This window comes from Mirounga leonina, unplaced genomic scaffold (genome assembly GCF_011800145.1).
Source record: "Mirounga leonina isolate KUSES-001 unplaced genomic scaffold, KU_Mleo_1.0 Mir_53, whole genome shotgun sequence".
Lineage (NCBI taxonomy): Eukaryota > Metazoa > Chordata > Mammalia > Carnivora > Phocidae > Mirounga > Mirounga leonina.
This window is the reverse complement of record NW_023270807.1, coordinates 4,313,939-4,334,635: the sequence shown is the minus strand read 5'-3', so window position 1 is coordinate 4,334,635 and position 20,697 is coordinate 4,313,939. Positions and strand designations below refer to the sequence as shown.

General features: G+C 45.5%; 1 protein-coding gene across 2 annotated transcripts in view; it reads right to left on the bottom strand.

The window, feature by feature from the left end:
- Positions 1-20,697, bottom strand: part of TBC1D22B (TBC1 domain family member 22B) — a 73,872-nt gene that overhangs the window by 23,688 nt on the left and 29,487 nt on the right. For both annotated transcript variants that reach the window (XM_034991669.1, XM_034991668.1), the window contains exons 6-8: positions 19,905-20,033; positions 18,630-18,695; positions 14,830-14,944 (exon numbers count right to left, since the gene is read on the bottom strand). In XM_034991669.1, the coding sequence (XP_034847560.1) occupies positions 14,830-14,944; positions 18,630-18,695; positions 19,905-20,033 (310 nt within the window). The remainder of the gene's footprint in view (positions 1-14,829; positions 14,945-18,629; positions 18,696-19,904; positions 20,034-20,697) is intronic.

The window sequence follows — 20,697 nt, the reverse complement described above, 5'->3', positions numbered from 1 at the left end:
CCTCACATATCTTCATCATGGAGATTCACAAAGATCATAGCATACAGAAGGACATGAGGAGTTATAACGAATTCTGCATTAAGTACATCTGTACCCTATTTATCCAGCACTTTCCAGGCTTCTTTAGCCACAGGACCTCTTTTAAAGAGGATCATCTATTAGCTTCTCATGGAAACCCCGCACTAAGTAACAGTAGTGAGAGGTAGTCTATCTGGTCGGAGATCCAAGTGGGGACAACATCGAGAGTCTTCTAGAACCCTGAAGAAGGAAAAGGCCATGGGAGGTTTCCTTCCTGCCACAGAAGTGGAAGTACTAAGAAAGGCTCTCCTTGGCCGACCCGATGGGCCGCCTCAACCCACAGGCCCCTGTGTGCTCGGCCGAGGCCACAGGAGGAAATGTTCAGGCTTGAGTTCTGTGACAGAGGCGGCTTTTCTCTTTAGACCCAGAGCCCTATTTTGAAAACAGGACATTCACTGCAGTCCCTGGTGCTGCAGAGACACAGGTCCCCGACAAAACATACTCAGAATCCAGTCCTTTCATTTATGAGAATTATTACTAAGACCTGCAAGTGAACCCCCTTGGGGCAACGTGTAACAATTCTCGGGTTTTCATCCTGTGTAAACTGCATTTTTAAATGGACATCAAGGGCCAGAAAAACCTTTTTGGGGAGGGTGGGGTGCTTTGTCTGAAAAACTACAATGCTAGAAACAACCTAAAAGTCTGACTCGAAGTACGGCCACAGGAAATCCATGCCAAGTGCTAACAACGGTGCCTGGCACGCAGTAGGTACAACAAAGTTTCTTTCAGATGAAGTTTATTAAGAATTTGTAAGGACACAGGAAAGTCACAGTTTTAAGGGAAAAGAGCACGATACAAAATTATTTATGGTATACTCCCAGCTACTGTACATACAATATTTATGTGTGCTTATATAAGCACAGAGGAAAGACAAAATATATCACAAGGTTTACAGTGTTTATTCCCTAGGTAGTAGGGATAAAAGATTATTTTCTTCAAGCTTTACGAGACTTTTCAAAATTTCTACAATAAGCGTAATTTTTACAGTCAGGAAAAAAATGCACATTATTTTAGGAAAAAGGGGGCTCCAATTGACTACACCTGCCTTTTATCACTAAAAAGGAATAAGGATTCTGTAAACTAACACTAAGCTTGCAGAAACTAAGACTTCAGATAACATATAAAGGTCCACCTGAGAAATCACGTTAAAAAAAAAAACCTTCCAAGAAATATCATCTTCCCCTCCACCGCCCCCCCGCCGCCAACTTCAACACTTACTATGTAACATATACGTACTATGGATTTAGTTGAATACTACCGAGCTCTAAGTCCCAGTTCCGAATCTTCCTTTTTCTCTTGGCCTCCGTATTACATTTCTGAGATGCTCCCATGGTGCACCACACGCACCCCCACCACGTTACATATTCACCCCTCCCCTCCCCGGGGGTGGATTCCCGGTCACCTCCAACTCCCACCACCACAGACAACCTGACCCACAGGCTCCGCCAGCCCACTCTCCAGGGCCGGGCCAGCAGTACGGGAGGACAGCGCCATTTCCTTGAGTGACCACAGCTGCTCCACCCTGTCCTAGGCAGCAGCCCCCTGTCTGAGAGAAGAGGCTTGTAAGAAAACTGTGAAACCCACGAGAAAGGCTCCAGACAAAAACCACTCCTGGTACTCCCACACACATTTCCCAAATGAACATCCAGAACTCCCTAAGAATTTGAGGAGTCTTTCCCAACTTGGGCACTCTACAATTCCAGAACACTGCAGTGGAAATGTAACTGGTAAGGGTAACAAGGGAGAAAGAGTCTGGGTTCCCGAGAACACTGAGGATTGGCCCTGGCAGCCTGTGGGTTTTTTGTCAGACAGAATAGCATGGGGCTGAGAGTAGAGACTCTGGAGCCAGACTCAGATCCTGGCTCTGTCACTCCCTAGGTATGTGGCTTCGGGCAAATGACTTCACTTGGGTGCCTCAATGCCTCCTTGGTTAAGGTGGTAATACCCTACCAGTACGTTAATGCATGAAAGGTGCAAACAACCCTGCCTGGCACAAAATTAGCATTATGTAAATGTTAGCTAGTGTCATTGTCATTAAATGAGGAACAAATAACCTTCTATCTCTTCTGAAGCCTCTGTTGTTTTGGATCTCTTATTCGCAGCCAAATTTAACCTAATCCCAACACATACCTTAAAAATAAGTCAATTTTCAAAGCTTTCCATTTCCACCATTCGGTCTAAAGGAGGAAAACCTAACAACATGAGGTCTTAAATCGGTAAGATGCCACTCTCAGTAACTGTACCAATTCCAAACCTTGAGCTGTCCAGGGAGCAAAGGGACCAACAGACAAGATGCTGAGCCCTCCCGGGGGGCTCTTGTCTCCCCATGTGCTGCCCTGATGCCTGGCCTGCCCATTAGCCCTTTGCTTTCACAGACAGCAAGTTCAGCAGCCTTTCAGGGAGTGGGAGGAGAGTTTAGTTCTAGCGTTCTGCCTGCTGGGAGGATAAAATTCACACATTCAGTCAAAAACTGTGAGCTGAGTGCACCAGCAAAAAGCAGCAGAGAAAGGGAGGCCCAAATGCTCTCTGAAGAACTTCATTCAGCATAAACAGTCTGTTCAGAAGGATCATTAAACATTCCACTTGAGAAAATTCAACATATAATTGAAGTTGGAATGGGAAACCATGCCAGCAATTCAGTCTCGAATGAGGGCAGCGTCTTCGGTTGTCATTATGGAGCATACGACAGCCAGGACTCAGACTGGAGGCAATGAGATTTTAAGGATATTTTATGGCTATTTTAAAAGGCAAAGCATCCAAAAAGAGGAAGCCCAAAAGCTCTTTATAAGAATCAAATTGCCCACTCTGGGCTTGACGAGAACACGCCCATTTATTAGCAGATAAAATGTACTTGAGTGGTGACTCCAGTCAAGTGTTTATTTTTCTGAGAACTCCAAGTCCTGGGCCTGAAATCAGGCTTGTATATGCCTCAAATATTCCCCTACAGCTCTGGGAAGAACTGGTTCTGCTTACACTGACAAGAGTAACTTGTCTCTTTGCTGCTCTAGGCACTTCCCAGGAACCATCTGTGATTGCATGGCAATTTCTAGATTTTGTGATCTGTTGGGTCAGAATGATTCAGCCCAACTGGCAGACAGGAGAAGGTTTGAAGCATCAGAATTCAGACAGCCTTTCTATTTCCCAAAGCCTCTGGTTTACCTGATTCCTGTTTTTATTTTTTTAAGACCAGACGCATAAGAATACCTTACGTAATGTTTTCTGAGCACAAAAGTAAACTGACAAAAGGAAAAAAGTAAAATTGGGGTCATACATCTAAAGAACCTCATAAAATAAGAACTTAAATATTCCATCCAGGAAAACGCCAATTTAAGAAAAGGGTCAAGGAATTAATCTGATCACCTGTATGTAATCATTCTTAAGTGCTATTTAAACGTATTATTGGGGGTGCCGGGTGGCTCAGTCAGTTGGATGTCTGCCTTCGGCTCAGGTCATGGTCTCAGGGTCCTGGGATCCAGCCTGGTCTCGGGCTCCCTGCTCACTGGGGAGTCTGCTTCTCCCTCTATCTCTGCCCCTCCCCACAGCTTAGGATTTCTCTCTCTCACTTGCTCTCTCTCTCAAATAAATAAATAAATATTATTGGGCACGATTCATCTGGCATTTTCAGGTAAGCATATGATGGCAGTAGCTGGGACAAGGATGCCACCACAAAACCTAGTATGGAGAGGGTGGAGGGGCCCCCGGCTAATCCCTGGAAGGTCAAACAACCTGACAGAGAAAGAAGAGTAAGGAGAGCTGGTCTCATCCAGGGAAAAGGTCAGAGGAAAGACTTCTTCTGAGGCTCCTACAGAGCAGAGACGCGCAGGGAGACGGTTCTGTTTCATGAGGACTGCGTTACGGTTCGTGAGAAGGGAGGCGTGCTGTCTCAAAGATGCAGAGAAGCAGCTGACCAGGGAGCCCCTCCCAACACTGTGCTTGTCAGTCAGTGAGGTGACTAAAAGGTAAGGATGCACTCAGAACGATACATGATCTCTGGCTGTACCCAACTCAGCGTGGAGTAGCCTGAGTATACGTGTGTCATGATACCCCAGTTAAAATTAATTTTAAAAACAGCATACTGCCACATTTTCTCAATTTTCCTCAGGTTCCTGTATTACTTTTACTTTGCAAACATTCGTGACTGCTGGTTAACTCAGCCTCTTGGCACAGGCTCTAGGACCCCGGATCGTATAAACACAGACCATACGAGTATTCAGGCGAAAGGGGCCAAAGAAGGGCCCAGTCCAGCATACTTACTCTTCTAGGACCTGCCCAGAGACCACTCACAGGGACAGGCAGCATGTCACCAAGACACCATGACGTGAACAGGCTCTGGGGAGTCCAGGGCCCCCAATGTCAGCTGCTCAGAGGCTTTTCATCTAGGCTCAAACATCTTGCATATGTTAGCTATCACAATTTCTCCTCGGTTACAATTTCTCACTTATTCTGGGTCAGATGCCAGAGAGACAGAGCCAGCAGGCAGGCCCGCACGTGCCACTCAGCTCACTGCCAGGGAGAGGGCAGGCGAGGTCTGAAAGTCCCAGAGATGATAAGCCACAATTTGCCCTTGGAGAACTTCCCTCCTCTGAGACAGGAAATCCAGCCCTGGACATCCCATCAAATGCACACACCGCTCTCAAGCGTCAGCTCAAAGTGGTTCAGCTCAGCCCTCTGGCTGTGTGTTGCTGGGAAGAGCCTCCCATAGTCCTCAACTGCCTGGCACATACAAGGCTACTTACTTCATCTATGAAGACGGGGCCAGGAGGCATCTTGAGGAAAGCGTCTAAATAAGGCGGGCGCTAAAAACTTCAGCATCAACCACACTCCCCAACTCCCTCCAAACCAAGAGCATTAAGATAGAAAATGGAATACTGTTACTACATGATTTAATTTATAGAAAGTTTAGAAACAGGCAAAACTGATCGGGGTGTTAGAAGTCACTGAAGCAGTTACCTCTGAGGGGTAGGGACTAGAAGAGAACACAGGGTGATTTCGGCAGTGCTGGAAATGTTCCATGACTTGACACGGGTGCTGGCTAGTTAGAGGAAATGCATCGAGCTGTGCATGTATGAGATATGTGCTTTTTAAAAAGTGTATTATTCTTCAATATAAAGTTTATGCTTTAAAAGCAAACAAGAAGGGTGCCTGGGTGGCTCAGTTGGTTAAGTGACTACCTTCGGCTCAGGTCATGATCCCAGGGTCCTAGGATTGAGCCCCGCATCAGGCTCCCTGATTGACAGGGGGCCTGCTTCTCCCTCTCCCTCCGCAGCTCCCACTACTTGTGCTCTCCTGCTCTCCCTCTGCCAAATAAATAAATAAATAAATAAAATCTTTAAAAAAAAAAAAGGCAAACAAGGAATGTCCTTTTAAGCCCGTAATGAAAACCCACCATTACTACAGAAGTCCATCCGGTTTCATCTTTGGCCTCCACACATCAAGAGACAGGGAGGAACAGGATGGGCAGGGTGGGTATCACACACAGAGAGTCGGAGATGAGAGGGAGAAGGAAGCCTCCTGGGAACCGAGAGCATGGGCTGGGGTTTAACTCCCAACAGCCTGGGACCAGGACCTGGCGGCAGAGTCCATGGTGCCTGAGTACGTAGGGGGTTCTTACCAACAAGCCCTTTTCTCTGAAAATCTGCGTGCCAATTATCAAAAAAGTAACTGCACAGTTCGCCCCTCACCTCCTTCAGGACTTAGCACCAATGTCCTCTCCTCAGTGTGACCCTGGCTCACTGCCCTGTTTGAAACCTGTTGCCGTCACCACTCTTGCCAACACGGCATCAACCCCGCTTCAGTTTTCTCCATAGCACTCGTCACAATCCGGCAAAAAATACCTGCTTTTCTATTCATTGTCCGTGTCTGCTCATCAGAAGTCAGGCTCTGTGAAGGGATTTCTTTTTATGTATAATTTACATACAGTAGACTACACGTAAGTGCACAGTCCCCCCCCCTTTTTTTTTTTTGAAAGCAAGAGATCATGTGTGCAAGTGGGGAGGCAGGGAGGGGCAGAGGGAGAGAGAGAATCTCAAGCAGACTCCATGCTCAGCACAGAGCCTGACATGAGGCTCGGTCTCACAAACCTGAGATCACGACCTGAGAGGAAATCCATAGGCGGACACTTAACCGACTGAGCACCCAGGCGCCCCCACAGTTCCATTCTGACCCATGTATACATCTGTGTAAAAGATACCTCAGTCCAAATAGAGAACACTTCCAGCACCCCAGAAATTTCCTCATGCCTCTTCCCAATCTCCAACCACAGTCAACCACTGCCTTGATTTCTGTTGCCATGGATTATTTTTAAATTCCATTTAAATGGAATCACACAATGTGTACTTTTTTGGTTTCTGACTACTTTTGTTCAACATAGTGATTTTGGGATGGTTTCTTCCATGTTGTTGTGTTTATTAATAGTTCATTTTTTTTATTGCTTAGTACGAATCCATTGAATTTTCCTGTATCAGATTATTTAGGTTGGTTCCAGTTTTTGTCTATAAGAATAAAATTGCTATGAATATTCTTATACAGTCTTTTGGAAACTGTAAGCTTTCATTTTCCTTGAATAAATAAAAGTAAAAGCCAGTGATTTTTGTCTACTTGATTTACTTATGATTCACATCCCCAGTGCCCAGTATAGACGCTCAATGAATACATGCTGTCCACCCCTTAGAAGAGAGAAAACTGGCTAACTCAGCACAGCACCAAAATATTGTAATCCACTGCCCTCTGGTGGCCAAGCGTAGCAAAGCCATACCAATCCCCAAATGTCTTGGACAAAGTTATAGTGACATTTTCATTCTGTCACTCATCTAGACACGTATGAAAGGCCTATTTTGGACATAAAAATGAAAGCAATGGGAATATAAGATATTTAAAATAGTCTCTGGTCTCAAAGGATCCTACAATCTGGTGGCAGAGAGCAGGAAGACAACACAAACGATAACCAGTGTGGTAAAGTGCTACAAAAGAAACGTACAGGGTCATGGAAAGAGCACTATTGGGGTGACGTGGGCAAGGGGAGGGTGAGGGGCAGGCTTCCTTATGTAAAGGATGCAAGAGGATTAGCCCAGGGGAGAAGAAGGAGATGGTGCAGGACAGGCTTTAGATGACAAATGTCAATTTGGGAGGGCTGAGTTGAAGGGGTGAGGAGGAAGCAGATCCCACAGGGCCTTGCACGAGCTAGATAACCCGGCCACTTGAACCTGTACGTGACGGGATGTTACCGAAGGGCTTTAAGCAGAGGAGCTGCATGGGCCGGTCTGTGTCTGAACGGCGTGTAAGGTAGATTTGAAAGGGGGATAAAACCAGAGAAGGGAAAACATGCTTGGCCATTTCAGCAATCCAGGCCTGACCTAGGGCGGTCACAGGAGAATGGAGAGGGAGGCAGATTCAAGAAACACTGAGAAAATCATCAGAGCTTTGTAACTCACTGGATATAGAAGGCTGAGACTCATGCCCAATTCTCAGCATTTCTGACTTCGGAGTCAGGAAATGCTGCCAACTGAGACAAAAGCGTGGCCGGGTGTGGGGAGAAAAGGGAGTCGGTGAAACATGGAGGCTGCGGAGCCTCGGGGTAGCAAAAATTGCAGGCTGTCCACAAATAACTGTTTCCCTTTACTTCTTGGTGAAGGGACCCCTAAAGGGTACTGGCACCCGGGCTTCCAGCCTCACCCGCAGCTAGCTATGGCCATATGACTAAGTGCAGACAGAAGAGATTCAAACCCAAGCACTATATGCAACTTTTGGAAGTGTCCTTAAACGGAAGGAGTACGCCTTTCTTCCTTTCTTCCTCCATACTGGATGGAATCCAGACATGATGGCTGGAGCACAAATAACTGTCTTGGATCACAAGAAGGAAACCAGAGGCTGAATGAAAATGGTAGAACAATAAGAGAGAGCAGCCTGGGTCCCTGATATCTTAGGGCAGCATACAAGCCCTGGACTACTGACCTCTTGACTTTTCATGTGAGAGAAATAAGCTTTTCTATCTTAAGATACTATTATTTGGGGTTCCCAGTCACATGTAGCCACGCTAGCCCTAACCTGATCATCTACAACATATCCAAGTGGAAATGTCACATGGGGAACTGGACTCCTAAGTCAGAGGCCTGAAAGACTTCCCTTCTGGGGGTTCCATGGCTGTGATGCTTCTGAAAACTTCACGCTTCAAGTAAAACTTGAAATGAAAATCCTACTATACGGCTTCCTGCAGAAGAGAAGAGGGAGAGTGATTTAATACTGTTTCTTTTTGTACTAACAGAAACCAGCAGACACCACTCTGTTTTTGAAAACAAGATCATGAACTCTGCTCTTCTGAAGGATTTCTTCATATGTATCCCTTAAATAGTTGCCATTAAGCAATTTATTTTGATGATGACCATACTATCAGTTATACTGGACCTTAATATGTTCATAACTAGATCAGTAATATCATCTGAGCCCAGAAGTTCTCGTAGATGAGAGTCTGGAGGTCATCTGCAGTCCCGGGGGGTCACAGGCCGGAGACTCCGTCTCCTTTAGCACCGTCACCCTGGGCCCAGACACAGCTGCCTTATCCACAGGTGACCCACCTCCACATGAGCAGCTGGCTTCAGCAGATAAAGAAGCTGCCTGGGGGCCAGGCTAGCTAGAGACAACTTCTCTGTCAGCTCAGAGGGAGTCACTTTTACAACAAATATGACACACCATGAAGTAAGATCAGGCGCTAATTTATAGAAGGGACAGCGGTGGGAAAGAGATCAGGGAGGAGATATAGGAGAAGCTCTGATAGAGCAGATCCTCCACGCTCGAGTTCAGAGAGATGGGGCGGTGGGGGAAGGCTACCTGGTGGGACCTGCCCAGGATGACGAGGGCAACAGTCTGGCTTATCCCACAGGCGAAGGATACCTGAGGCCTCCTGCAGTAGGGAGTGTCGCAGTGGCTCCTTATTAGGATACGACACCAACAGAGAAGGGGAGAAAAGCAGCATTATTACCCAGGCAAGAGAATTCTTCTTCTCCTTTTATTTTTTTTAATGTAAGCTCTATGCCCAACATGGGGCTTGAACTCACGACCCTGAGATCAAGAGTCACATGCTCTACTGACTGAGCCAGCCAGGTGCCCCAAGAATTTTTCTTGAAGGCCACAAACAATGTTGTATCTCTGTTCAAGAAAGATCTTGAGGCTGGGGAGAGGTCTGAATGCCTTATTTCTTTAAAGCTTAATTTATATCCCTCAACTGATGAATACATAAATAAAATGTGGTATATCTATGCAATGGAATACTTGATCATAAAAAGGAAGTACTGACAGATACTACAACATGGAAGAATCTCAAAAATGTGGTAAGTGAAAGAAGCCAGGCACAAAAGACCACATACTGTAAGATTCCATTTATATGAAATGTCCAGAAAAGGCAAATCCATAGAGACAAAATAGATTAGCAATTGCTTAGGGGTAGGGGGGACAGGAAGCTTGGGGGTGATGGCTAAGGAATACAGGGTTTCTTTTGGGGGTGATGAAAATGTTCTAAATTGGTTGTGGTGATGTTACACAACTCTATATACCACAAACTACTGAACTGTACATTTTAATGGGTGAATTATATGGTATATGAATTACATCTCAATAAAGATGCTACAATAAAAAAAGCTCACAAAACTTAACTTATAAATTTACTGTAACTCCGATAAAAATTCTAAAAGGCTCCTACTTCCTGAATTTGGCAAGTTGATTCTAAAGTTCATGTGGTGGGCAGAAGAAATGAACAGACATTTCTCCAAAGAAGACATACAGATGGCCAATAAACACATGAAAAAGACACTCAACATCACACACCATCAGGGAAATGCAAATCAAAACCACAATGAGATAACACCTCACACCTGTCAGAATGGCTAAAATCAACACAAGCAACAACAGGTGTTGGTGAGGATGTGGGGAGAAAGGAACCCTCTTGCACTGTTGGTGGGAATGCAAGCTGGTGCAGCCACTCTGAAAAACAGTATGGAGGTTCCTCAAAAAATTAAAAATAGAACTCCCCAGTGATCCAGGAATAACACTACTGGGTATTTGCCCAAAGAATACAAAAACAGTAATTCAAAAGGATACGTGCACCCCTATGTTTATAGCAGCATTATTTACAATAACCAAGATATGGAAGCAGCCCAAGTGTCCACCGACAGATGAATTTATAAAGATGATATACACAATGGAATATTATTCAGCCATAAGAAAGAATGAAATCTTGCCATTTGCAATGACGTGGATGGAGCTAGAGGGTATTATGCTAAGCAAAATAAGTCAGAGAAAGACTAATATCATATGATTTTACTCATAGGTGGAATTTAAGAAACAAACGAAACAAACGAGCAAAGGGGAAAAAAAAAAGAGAGAAGGGGGGCAAACCAAGAAACAGACTCTTTTTTTTTTTAAGATTTTATTTATTTGAGAGAGAGAGAGAGAGAGAGAGAGCATGAGAGGGGAGAGGGTCAGAGGGAGAAGCAGACTCCCCACCGAGTGGGGAGCCCGATGTGGGACTCGATCCTGGGACTCCAGGATCATGACCTGAGCCGAAGGAAGTCGCTTAACCAACTGAGCCACCCAGGCGCCCCGAAGAAACAGACTCTTAACTACAGAGAACAAACTGATGGTGACCAGAGGGGAGAAGGTGGGGGGATGGATGAAACAGGTGATGGGGACTGAACAGAGCACTTGTGATGAGCATCAGATGATGTGTGGAAGTGTTGAATCACTATATTGTGCACCTGAAACTAATATTACACTGTATGTTAACTACCTGGAATTTAAAAACTTGAAAAAAAGAAAAAGGTAGAAACATAAAGTTCATATGGAAGTAGAGCCACGACAATTTTTTAAAAAGGATGAGGAAAGGGCCCTGGAATAATGATAAAAACACATAATAAAGCTCAAAACCCCAAGCTGTGTGCTGCTTGCATAGAAATGGAGATAAGTGGAACAGAATAAAGAAGTAGAGCCATGAAAATAAAGGAATTAGTATTATATCATGAAAAGGGATGTCACAGCAGTGAAGAAAGGATGGTTATTTATAAAAGGTGCTGAAATAATGAACCACTGGGTTGCACGGGAACTTTAATCTCAACCCTCACCATATGGGAAAGCAAATTAATAATGAAATTTAAAAAGCTAAATGTAAAAACAAACCCACAAGGGAAGAAAACACGGGAGGGTATTTTCATAATATTGGAGTGGGGAAGGAAAGACTTCCTAAGCAAGATACTGAATCCCAAAACCACGAAGGAGGAGCAGTCTCCTTCGGGTCCTCAGCACGGTTTTCGAGCACCTCCACTAGAGGGCAGGGCCCGCGCCTGTTGGCTCAGCCCCTCTATCCCAGGGCACGTAACAGGAGCTCATAAACACCTGCCGAATGGGCAGATTTGACTACGTAAAAATTAGGAAGTTCTACATAAGGAGACACAACAAACAAAGTTAAAAGACAAGTGATGGTCTTGGAGAAAAACAGTATTAGGTTGAGCCATATAAAATTCCCATTTTGGGGGGGGGTACAGGGGTAAAAATGGCTGAATATTAGCAATTTCATGTGGTGGGACCTAGTATTTTTAACACATACCAGATAAAAGATGAATCTATCTAATTTACAAAAGTCCTTACAGAACAACAAGACCAGCAATCCAACAGGAAAAAATGGTAAAGAATTTGAACAAGCAGATCACAAAGACAGAAATGCTAATATGTACCCCTCACTCCAGAGCAAGTGAAGCAAAAACTGAAACACAGACCATGGTTAATTTACCAGGCTGCAGAAATAGGATTAGATTGACATATCTAGTTTTGCTAAGGATTCGAAGAAAAGTGCACCCACACATTAGTGGTTGCGGTATAAACTGGTATAAACTTCTCTGGAATGTGATTTAGTAGTACCTGTTTGGCATGCTCTTAGGACTACCAATCTCACTTCTGGGACTCTCTTTCAGAGAAATATGTATTTTTAAAAATATTTATTTATTAGAGAGAGAGAGAGCACAAGCAGGGGGAGCGGCAGGCAGAGGAAGAAGCAGGCGCCCGTTTTGATTTTTTTAATGAGCATGTACTTCTACCACAATTTTTTTTTTTTTTTTTAAAGGCAAGGTGCAGTAAGAAAGGTACTGCCCTCTTTGGGGCACAGAATGGAGTAGAGGGAGCCATTAGAAGTCCAAGAACAGGAATCTAAGTTGAAACACCACCAAATCATATAAAGAGGACAGGTATTAAGGTCAAAAGACCTGGGTCTGAGTCTGGAAAGCTCATTAAATCTTTGAGCCTTGAATTTCTCACCTGTAAACTGAGTTGATACACCTACCTTAAAGAAATACTGGGGCCTACTGAATGAAATACAGTATGTCAAAGTGCTTTGCAAAATGGTAAAGTGCTTTAAGAATCAGGTTGTTATCACCGGTTGGCACGGCAAAGCCCCAGGTTGAAAACTGGAAAAACAAGGTGCTAAAGCTACAGAATCCTAAGGGGAAAAGAGGGATGGGAACTGATGGAATAAGAGAGATTTAAGAGACACACCAACCAATTAGAACGTGTGGACCCAATCTGCACCCTGATTCAAATAAACTATTAGACATATAGTCTAATAGTCTCACGAGAATGAGAAAAATGTGGATGCTGATTGTATATTAGATTATACTCAGAAGCTATTATAACTTTTTAGCTGTTAATAGGGCATTTATGGCTGTGGGTTTCTTTAATCATTGTCTTCTAGAGGTACATATAAAAATATTTATGGATGAAATGATATGATATCTGATATTGCTTCCAAATAATTCACAAAGAGGAAAGGGTGGAAAATGGCCAGAGGCAGGGATGGAACAAGACTGGCTGGTGAAGGTGGGTGAGAGATAAGATTTGTGGCATGCTATTTTTCTACTTTTACAAATGTTTGAAACTTAACCTAATTAAAGTTTTTATAAAAAATGAATGGACCCCACCTTCCTCAGTCTACGAGGAGGTACCAAGACCCTTCTGAAGTCTGTTGCAGAAGTAAAACTGGGTAGAGCCTCACCAAGACTGGCCCCAAGGAAGGGCGGAGAAGCCCACGCTTTATTGCGTAAACACTGCGGGTGAGCAGGTGGTGCTGACAAATACCAAGATCAGAACGCAGTCACATCTATCAAAGAAAGGCACAGTGCTTGGTGGGACCCACAGCGTTATGCCTACAGAAAGAAAAGGAAAATTTGGTACAAAATATAAGTGGCAGCTAACAGGATAATTAAACATCCAATTATAACTGCAGCTGCTGCGGATTATTTCAAACTGGCTTAATACTGTTACCAAGATTTCACGCCAGCGTTTACACTCCAAATGTCGATTAATGAATGGCTTAATACCTTTCTAGGCTCATCCTTTAATACTATTTCAGAAAAGTGCTATTGCAAGAAACTACCCCCAAATCCCAACAGATCAGCTGCACTGCTCTTAATAAAGTTAAACACAGAGAATTAAGCTGCCTCCGAAAGCTGACTTATTAATGTGAAGGGAAAATGAAAAGTCCTATAGCAAAAGCTTTATTTATATGCTTTTGGTAGCTACATTTTAACTTATCTTTCTTTTGCTTAGGATCCCCTGGTTGAGTGAGCAAGGGTGACCTTACTCCCAGTTCTGCCCTTGTTGCTGCCACTAAGGGGGACTAGGGATGGTGTCATTCAGTTGCCTTACTTTTCAGAGACTGCCTCATTCATAAAAGACCAAAACGCCATCCGTTGAGGCCCATCAGAAAACAATGAGATGGATCAAGTGAGACATTTTTACGCCCTTACCTTCCAAGGGGCTCTACTCCGGTCTATTTCTCATTACCTTCCTCCCCCCTGCACTGGCTTCCTCCAAAACCCACAATAACCCACCGCCTCCAGAGCCTAAAGAAAAGGGTTCTAGTCCTTGCTCTGCCACCAATAAGGAGGCAGGGCATCTCACGACCCATCGGTGAAATGAGGGGATCACACGGATGGTGTTCTGAGACCCCTCCAACGTTCTTATTTCCTCATGAGCTCCCCCTTAACTGGCTGAGAGAACCAACATGACAGATAGGTTTTCCTGTGAATCTCTAAGCCTAAGAGGTTGAGGAAACCAAAAGGAGAAGGGGAGGATCCTTAACCCCTTTTAAGACTCTGCCTAATTCAGGCCTGGCCAGAGGAGGAGGCTGGAGCTGTAAGAAAACTTAACTGCCGCCATGATACCCACTCCTTCTATCCAAAGTGACAAACACCTAATGGGGCAAGAGGCGAAGGAGGACGGGAGAAATCAAGGTCCTGGAGCTCTCCTCGGCCCCTTCCGTTACCTCCAACGTGAGCTCGATTCTGGTGCCCCCAGCTTTCCTCCTCTACACGGGCACATCCTGCTGCTAAGATACAGCATGTGAACTCAAGTGTGAAGGCCTCATGTACAATCTAAAATTCCAGCTTTCGTGGAGGATGGCCTTTGAGACAAGGCCAATCAAACAATCCCAAAATGACCTCAAATAAAGCTTCGAACCATCTGTGTATGGCAGAACATAAAGATATCCATTTGGTCCTTCTGTGCAGGTCGTTTCCAGGTGAGAACTGTGGCCATCTCAAGAGAGAAACTAATTCCAGGCTGCGGCTGCTGTCAAAACAGGGTTAGCTGTGTATTCGAGGGCCACGATCTCTTTTTTAGCAAGACATGCCTACTGGCTGCACTCTTGGGAAAAACAAACACACCGCAGAGAAGAAACAGCAATAGTTTGTTCAACTTGGTACTCATGCTTCTTACCCACATATTCTGAGAGGAAGACGACAAAGAACGGGGTGACCAGGTCATTAATTCCCTGGACATACCCACTGGCAGGGTGTCGGATGGCCCAGATAAATAGAATTCTTTCGAAGATCTAGGAAAATGAGAAAGAAGACATGACTGTTAAGCATAGGGATACGCTCCCTCCCTGCACTTGCCCACCTCACAACATAACTCAGGGATGCGGCCAAACTTTTATTAAATTCTAAAACTACTGTGGGACAAAGGAAGTATATAAAAACGCAGAAAGTTTCTAAGAAGCTGGTTGTTTTTAAGCAGGGGTGGACAGTTCTTGCCCTCTGTTTCTCTTTGCAGTAGGCAGTCACTGTGATCTAAAAGTGGAAAAAGGGCAGGACAGTGACACAAATGGCTGAGGAGAAGGTCTGCTATGGATGGCACTGACCGGGCCACCACACTCTCATTTGTAAATAACTGGTTCTCCATATCCAGAAGCAAGATGGTAGAACACCTTAGTTCTGATACCTTTTCTAAATCTTTATCATCACAGGAAGTGAAGAGGAAACACCCTCTCCACCACGCTCTTTCTCCCCACGGAGACGGAAAGAAACATAGACTTAGATGTACTTCTAGCCCCGCCTGACTGGGAGCCAGGGACAGACTGTCAATGCAGGAAGTCACTTCGTGTATCAGGATGCAACCCGGACATTCGCTGGGGACAGGAAGTCAAATAAACCTAATCCTACAGCTGGGACCTTGAGAACAGAGAAATCAGCCTGGAACTCCATGGAAAAGCTGCTGGGGTTAAGTATATTGGCCACAAGAGGCCAGAGACCTACAGTGGGGAGAAAGAAAAGATTTTTGGGGTCCCTCTGCCTTCATTAGGCCCTCTCAATCCTCCCTCCGCCTCCTGCCCCATCTTCTCTGATGCTGCTTATCTCCTGGCTTCATCCTGGTGACCGCAACTCCCCAGTTCAACAAATTCTTTACACTGGCTTTGACTGGGCTGCCTTATGTCTCTAGGAGCCACATCAGAGGAATGGCAGAGCTGATGGTGACCGCGGACGGGGGTACGGGAGATGAGTGGGCCCCCACAGCGCATGGGCTCTGGGAAAGACTGCAGAGGCCTTCTCAGAGGTCAGGTGCAAGGGAGAACCACCCCCACCCCCACCCCCAGGGAGAACAATAGCAAGGAAATGCTTGTATGGTTTTGGAGTTGGTGAGCTAGCATAGGAGAGAAGTAGAGAATCTAGAGACACAATAAAGGATGTTTTGCAGCCCCCATGTTGCATCTGCCTTCCAGCTGGCAGAGGGAGCTGAGAAACACACCCATTGTCTACACTCCTGCCCTTACAGGCAATGAGAACAAAGCCCGGCCTGGAAGCGAGATGGCCTCTCTGCCTCCACTAGACTTGCCCACTTGCTCTCTGGGGCCGAGGGAAGGGTGTGGCATCCTCACCTGTGTTAGGCCCAATATGCTAATGGAGAACCTTTTAAATTCTTTCCTACCTCCCTTGAAACAGAAGCTCAAGCTAGACCCACCATGCTCAGAAAGATCTCAAGTAGCCCCTGCCCGGTGGCCTATATCTGTCTGGGCGTTTCTGTTAGTTCTGAAGGACTCATCAGGGCTTCTACTCCACGCTATCAGCTCCTTGTGAATACACAAATCCCAACTGACTGGTTTTAACAATGGCCAAGTGCCTGGAAGCTAGTGGTTCATGGTCAGGAGACTTGTGAGAGTCCCTCTCTGGTCAGGATGGGACAATGCAGGGGCACCTGGGTGGCTCAGTCATTAAGCGTCTGCCTTCGGCTCAGGTCACGATCCCGGGGTCCTGGGATGGAGCCCCGCATCGGGCTCCCTGCTCAGCAGGAAGCCTGCTTCTCCCTCTCCCACTCCCCCTGCTTGTGTTTCCTCTCTTGCTGTCTGTCAAATAAATAAATAAATAAATAAATAAATAAATAAATAAATAAAATCTTAAAAAAAAAAAAAAAAAGGATGGGACAATGCAGACGCACACACACTGTACAAGTGAAGATGCTGAAGACATAGAAATTGAAGAGCACCAGGCCTGGTTACCAGGGGAGACCAGGGAATCTTCATGACAGAGAAACAGTCTGGGATAATCTTGCCTTGTAGAGAGGAGCAAAGAGGATAATCCCTAAAGGTTTTTCTTGTACCTCTTGTACTTGTGCGGGTAATTCTGACTTATTATAGTCAATTCTCAAGTATCTTTCAGATATGCAAAGCAAGTCTTTCAATATTCAGTGTTAGTTCCCTGCTCCCTGGTTGGCATTTTAAGGATTAAGTAATACTCTTTGACTATAGCCTGCTAGATGTAAAGATGATTCAAGAAAAAATGGAAAGAATATACTTTGAGTTTCCTTCTTTGTATTCATGTTCCACTACTAGGAAAAGCATTTTCAACAAATTACTTTCCCTGTCTCAAAGTTTACAGTCAGCATGCACAGGTAAAAGAGAAGTTGCTGAACATCTCCAAGTTAAAGTGAGGAATAAGCAGGGCTGAGCTGTGGAAACAATGAGAGACACAAAGGGATCCTCAGTGGATTTTTACCTTCCTCTGAGCTGAATCTTAGAGGTAAAATAATGGTGTCACCCTCAAAATCGTCTTTAAGCTATTGGTAAGTTATGAGGGGTCCCACCAATAAAATTATGAATATAATCTAAAGTCAAATAGAAATTATCTTGAGCCATGTTATCACCACCCCTCTCTATATGAGGATAACTGAAAACAGAGTTCAGAAAGCACTTACACTCAGTGTCCTAGCTACTGTGAAGCTGCTAAGGAAATCCCTAATCTCAAGATGGTTATAATTACTGCTTGGGTCAAAAAATAATAGTCCCACTGAGACCTTCCATGTGCTTCACTAGCCTGTTAGGTCTCCCGATATCACTACTAATTCAGCCTCTGGGCGTATACCCAAAAGGATTTAAACCAGGGACTCAAACAGGTATGTACAGACCCATGTTCACAGCAGTGTTATTCACAATACCCCAAAGAGGGAAGCAACCCAAATGCCCATGGATGGACGGCTGGATTAACAACATGTGTTATACACACACAAGGACTATTACTCAGTTTTAAGAGGAAGGAAATTATGACACCTGCTACAGCATAGACGGAACTCTGAAGACATTCTGCCAAGTGAAATAAGCCAGTAACACAAGGACAAACATGATAGGATCCTACTTATTTGAAGTACCCGAAATATTCAAATTCACAGAGACAGAAAGTAGGATGGTGGTTGCTGGGAAATGAAGGATTATTGTTTAATAGGTGCAGAGTTTCAGGTTGGGAAGATGCAAAGAAGTCCTCATGATGGGTGGTGGTGACGGCTGTCCAAGTGTGAATACTTAATGGCACTGAAACTGTACACTTGAAAACGGTTAAAATGGTACCTTTCATGTTATGTATACTTATTGCAATAAAAACCAAACACCGCCCCAGTGTGATAAAGTAGAGCAAACACAGAACTAGGAATTCTAAGGTGTGGGTTCTCGTCTTCATTCTGCTCCCAGGTAACTGTAAGACTCCGGGTAAGTCCCTTAACTTCTCAAAGCGCTACCTGGCCCCTAGGTTTGTTAAGAAGAGCAGATGAGAAAGCCCAAGAATGTGCTCTGCAGGGACCACAGCTCCATATCTGAACATGAGGCACTACCACAATCGGCCGTCAACCTGCCCACGGTTGGAGGGAGGCCTAGGGCACGGCCGTGCGGAACAGGCACTGCAGGGGTTACCGCGGGGCAGAGGGGGCTGAGGGGGCTGGGGAGAAGGGCCCAGAACGTCAAGTACTTCCCTCACCTCCTGTACAAGTGGCTGCTGGAACAACGGAATGAGCGGGTTTGTCCTTGGAATGTCAATGTGAATCTGAAAAAGAGAAGTCAGGTCTAAAAACACAAATGCCAGTTTGTTCTTTTGAGAAGTTGTTTTCTTAGGAACTGGGAATCCAGGGAGTAAGAGTGAGAGCACATTTTATATTTAGAAAGAAGTGACAGACACACCAAAAAAGTCTAGTGAAACCCACCTGTCCATCTGGAATACATTTCCATGAGAGCGAGAGCTTACTGAAAGTGAGGAAACCTCCCCAAATAAACCCCTCACATCGACTAGCAATAGGCTTCACAACCTAAGAGGATCAACCGCTTTTTCCTCTTGCTCTGGAGTCTGTTTCACTCTGGGCTGGCACTTACTCAACAGGTATGATCAAAATGGGTACCCCTCCTTCAGAATCTTCCTCCTCAACAGTCGCCAAGGACTGGAAGGGCTCTGACGGCTGCATTCATGTGCCAGGACGGGGAGCCCAAGGGAGCTGGCACTGGAAGTCCTCACTTCTGTTACCAAAGAGATCACTATGGTTGGTTTCAGCTTCAGGATGTCTCAGCACCCAGTCTGACGACCCTAAGGACTGTGTCGGCGGCAGCAGAGGCTACTTCAGTTCCCGAGGCTTGCTGAGGTCTCCCCCCTCCCCTTCTTCTCCCTCCCCTCCTCTTTCAGCAGGCTGCAGGGACAGCTGTGAGGATGACGGGACACTCCCTGCCGAGCCTGCTGGTAACTACTGTTCCTGCAGACAGACGGACAGATGGGGGCCCTGAGAAGGCGCTACGGCTGCCAGAAGGACATACTAATGTCACACGGTCCAGAGGGACTGCACCCCTCCCGGGCGAGCTCATCTTTCACTCTGTGCCCCATGATCCTTACTACTTGCCGTCTGGGGACCAGTAGCACCATCACCATCTGAGAGTTTGTTTGAAGTGAAGGTCTCACCCTAGACCCACTGAATCAGAATCTGCGTTTTATCATAATCCTTAGGTGGGCTTTTATCAAGATCCTAGGTGATTTGTATGCACACTAAAGTCTGAGAAGCACTGCAGTGATTAATGCCAAAAAAAAAAAAAAAATCTATTTAAAATGGCTAAAATCAGAGCTATTCATTAGAAAGAGGGGAAGCAGTTCTAGGAATAAATTTAATTCTTAACCAGCACATCAGAGCCGGAAGACTTGGAAATCCTGCACCATGACAGTACTCCCAGGAGACAAACCATTATGACTAGTAATCAAAAAGGGTGACGACTGTACCTGTCGGTAGGTATCCTGGTGATGTTCCTCATTTCGAGAGTCATAATACTGCTCAATGAAGCCAAAATATTCCTCCCGCTTCCGCTGCAGGGTCAACTTCCTCCTCTCGGTGTTTGCTGGAAGATAGCCCTACAAACAGGACTGCTGGTCAGATGGGGACACAGGTTGGTTGGATGAATCCTTAATTTTTTATTTTAGCCTGAGGAGTGGCTTATAAACTGTGGAAGGAATGGAAGGACAACTGCCAAGAGGACAAGAGTCATCCCTTCTTGGGTCTGGGCCACCCAGTGCTTGTGCTCTCCTCCTTCAACGAGCCCCACATGTGGGCAGATGAAGCAAGGCCCGCTTTCCCAGGGTTGGTTACACCCGTGGCCCCACACCGCATGGGGTGCGCGTTCTGCGGGCCTGCACTCCAGAGCTCTGGGAGTTGGCTCGGCAGAACAATGAATGTAGGTCAACGGGAAGGAACTGGACCCAAGTCGGGGCCTCTGAGGGCTGCATGTGTGAAGGTAATACGTCCAAGAATCCCAGCAATACGGCCACCTCGATGACGCATCTCAGTGGCGAGCCATGTACGTCCGGGCCAGTCACATAATCTTTTCCACGGTAACAGTCAGAATTCCCAGCTTAGGAAGCTGAATGGAATCTGGGACATAGCGACAATGCACAGACACAGAACTCCTGGCAGGGGCCTGCTGCCTCGCCAAACTCCAGGCCAACTTCCCTCCTCACCCCTGGTCTAGATCCCACTCTCCATTCTTGCATCTCCTGCTCCCCTTCCATTCTCACCAAA